Below are 3734 nucleotides of genomic sequence, written 5' to 3' on the forward strand. Positions count from 1 at the left end.
TTATTTATTTATTTATTTATTTATTATTTATTCATTCTTTATTTATTCGTTATTAATTTATTAATTATTTTATTAATTATTTATTCATTTATTTATAGTAAGTAATTCATTTGTATTTTGTGGTTGTGTGGTTATAATTCCCTCGCGGACTATTAGAGATGACGACCGATAAAGAAACGACTCGTTAGCAGATCAGACTCATTGGACGGAATCTTCAGCTGAGGTAATGGGTGGGATGAGGTTCGATCTTATGAGTATAAAATAACGTGAGATGAACGGGAATGCTGAAATTCCCAAATGTTCATTCGGGGCTTACTACGTACAGTTGAGCCCTATTGAGTAATAATAATTAATTAATAAGATGTGGATGGTAATAGTGAGGACTAAAATATAATTTAGCAACTTGTAGAATTGTCGTGAATTTGTTTATATTAAGATTGCCTGTTGCCTGATTTTATGAAATCTTATGTTGATTGTTAATGTATGAATGATTTGAACTTGAATGTTTTGTTACTTGATTGAATTTATGATATTACTAGAATGTATCACCGATTGAATTCCTTATTATGTGATTGATGAAATTGGATTGTGTATTGTGAGTAGTGTAAACCAAATATTGTGATTTTATTGTGATTGACTGATAAAGATATATGATGACGAATATCGTGAAGTCAAACTGAAACTTAGTGAGTAGTGATGATCGAGTAAGTCTGAGATATGTGTTGTAGATTTGGAGTTAGGATTGTTTTGTCATCATATAGGGAGGGTCTGACAAACCTAGTGATTCGGGGAAGTACAACTGAATGAGCCTGATCGTGGAGGGCTACAGTCGAACTGTAAGGTAAGACTGATAGACCTTGGGGGTACACCTAGTGGGGAATTCCTAAGTGGATTAGTGGGTTATTCCCTAAGGCCGGGAACTACCGTGCAACACAAGAGTACCCCGACCGTCGCGTATATGTGTCTCGGGTTGAGTTGAGGGGATCTATGAGGACTTGGCCATTCATGAATTGTCCGTCCACTCTTGTAGTGGCATAGTATCAGGCCTCCTAACCAAGTACTTCAGAGTAGAATGGTACCAAATGATGAAGTATAGAGTATAGGACATGCATAGCATTTCATTATTTTGATTGTCTTATTATGAATGAATTTGATAAGTCGTTGATATTATACACTTGACTGTTTTGAGATTGTGATAATTTGATTGTTTGCGTGTTCTCCTCGTGTATTTTATACTGTTACATAATTTCGATACTCACCCCTCGTTGTTTGTGTTTGGCGTTTGCGACGGACGCAGATGAGTTGTAAGTTGCAGGTGATGACTAATACCATCAGGAGAGGCGGAAGCCACCATGCCTTGGAGACCTTCATTATTGTGCATTGTGTTGATGTTATTTTGAGTATTTTATTTTGGGAATTCCCGCTCTGATAGTGACATCGGGTTGGGACTATATTTGCACTGAATTTAAAACATGAGTATGTGTACTTCAAAAAGAATTCTGTTGTTTGATACTATGATTTCGAATCCATTATGTTTGATGGAAATTTTGGATTTATGTGACATGCTTATGATTATGTGATACTCTTTATCTAAAAAAAAAAAAAAAAATTATTTGGGGTTTAGGGTGTCACAATTTATTTTTGAGTCATAATTTATTTTAGAGATTGTAGTCATAATTTATTTGGTCTGTCCAATCAGACCGTAAATGTGTTATGTGTTCGCTATGTTTCCTTGTGTACTCTGTTATGTATTTTGTAGTTATGGTCATTATTGTGTTAGTATTGTAGAGCTAAGTTAGTTCCTCACTTCCCTAAATGTCTCACTATATTCGATTGGCTTATCTGATTGATGTAGGTAGTGATGGCTGGTGGAAGGAATGATGCTGCGATTGCTGAGGCTCTAGAGTCCATGGCAGGAGTTACAGTGCAGGCTCTCCATGCTTTGGCTGAATCTCAAGCTACTGCACAAGCCTTTGCGCAAGCTGCTACCCAAGCTGCACAGATTGTTGCTCAAGCTGTTGCTCAAGCTACTAGCTACGGGGGTGGCCAAGGAAATGTGCAAATAAATGAATTCATGGTGATGGATCGATTCCACAAGGCTAACCCCCCATCCTTTGAAGGTCACTATAATCCTGATGGAGCTCAAAGGTGGTTGCAAGAAGTGGAGAAAATTTTCAGAGGAGTGGCATGTCCCGAAGGTCAGAAAGTGCATCTTGGTACCTTTATGTTGACGGAAGAAGCTGAACATTGGTGGGATAATGCACGCCAACGTTTAGAGAATGCAGGGACTGCAATTACTTGGGCTATATTCAAGAACATGTTTCTAATTAAGTATTTCCCTGAAGATATCCGTAATAGAAAGGAGATGGAATTTGTTAAATTGGAACAGGGGAATATGACAGTAGCGGAGTATGCCGCTAAGTTCGAGGAATTATCCAGGTACTATCCACTCTATGTTGGAGAAGCAGGAGAAAAGTCTAAGTGCATCAAGTTTGAAATGGGACTTAGGCCAGAGATCAAGAAACAGGTTGGAATGCAAGAGATCCGCGACTTTCCTACCCTAGTGAATAAGAGTAGGATTTATGATGAGGATAGCCGTGCTGAAAAGGCACATTACCGAAACACTGGAATCATGAAGGACAAGAGGCCTATGCATCATAATAGAGGAAAACCTTACTATTTCCCTCCTAGTAGATCTGGAAGTCGTTTGAATTATCAACAACACAGTTTTTCAGCTGGAAAAGGAGCTAGTAGTGGTAACGGAAAAGGAAATGGGAACAATTATAGTTATGGGAGTGGTAGAGGAAACCCCAATGGACGAGGAGTTAGTAGCGGAAATAGTAACAACATGAGTCAAGTCTCACGCAACAACAATGGTAATAATGGTTACCTAGCTACTCCTATCCGATGTAGCAGGTGTGGAAAGCAGGGTCACATGACATATGAATGTAGAGATGCTGGAATTACTTGTTTTAATTGTCAACAACAAGGCCACATTAGCACCACATGCCCTTACCCAAGGAAGACTCCACAGCGTGGAACCCAGAGTTCCCAAGCCAGCAGACCTAAATCCAATGGAAGAGTCTTTGCCCTCAGTGGTGCAGGAGCGTCTGAGAAAGACAACTTGATCCAAGGTACGTGTCTCATAAGTGATACTCCTTTATTTGTACTATTTGATTGTGGTGCCACTCATTCTTTTGTTTCTCTTGATTGTGTTAGACGTTTAGGACTACATGTATCTCGTTTACAGTATGAGTTGATTGTGAATACCCCAACTAGTGATTCTGTTGATACCTCTAGTGTTTGTCTTGACGTTTCTATCCATGTGTGTGGAAGGGACTTTCGAGTTGACTTAGTGTGTCTACCTTTGCGTCTGGTTGATGTGATTCTTGGTATGGATTGGCTATCTGCCAACCGTGTCCGCGTAGATTTTTTTAGTAAAACCATTGAATTCATGGAGTCAGAAGAGAGGGATAAGCCTAGCAATATATCCACCAACCAAGTGAAGGCACTCTTGAAAGAAGATGCCCAGTTATACATGATCCTTCCCTCATTGGAATTTGAAAAAAAAGTGGTAATACGAGATGTTCCTATTGTGTGTGAATTCCCTGAAGTATTCCATGAAGATGTCACTAGTTTACCACCAGAGCGTGAAATTGAGTTTAGCATTGACCTTGTACCAGGTACTGGACCCATATCCATGGCACCGTATAGGATGTCTCCCTTAGAATTGT

General features: G+C 39.1%; 1 protein-coding gene across 1 annotated transcript in view; it reads left to right on the forward strand.

Moving 5' to 3' along the window:
* The window catches only part of LOC140919713 (uncharacterized), an 8006-nt gene that overhangs the window by 2187 nt on the left and 2085 nt on the right, over nucleotides 1–3734 (forward strand). Inside the window, exon 3 of the mRNA XM_073366327.1 lies at nucleotides 1856–3683. Within this exon, the coding sequence (XP_073222428.1) occupies nucleotides 1856–3683 (1828 nt within the window). The remainder of the gene's footprint in view (nucleotides 1–1855; nucleotides 3684–3734) is intronic.

Source organism: Cicer arietinum, chromosome 3 (genome assembly GCF_000331145.2).
Source record: "Cicer arietinum cultivar CDC Frontier isolate Library 1 chromosome 3, Cicar.CDCFrontier_v2.0, whole genome shotgun sequence".
NCBI lineage: Eukaryota > Viridiplantae > Streptophyta > Magnoliopsida > Fabales > Fabaceae > Cicer > Cicer arietinum.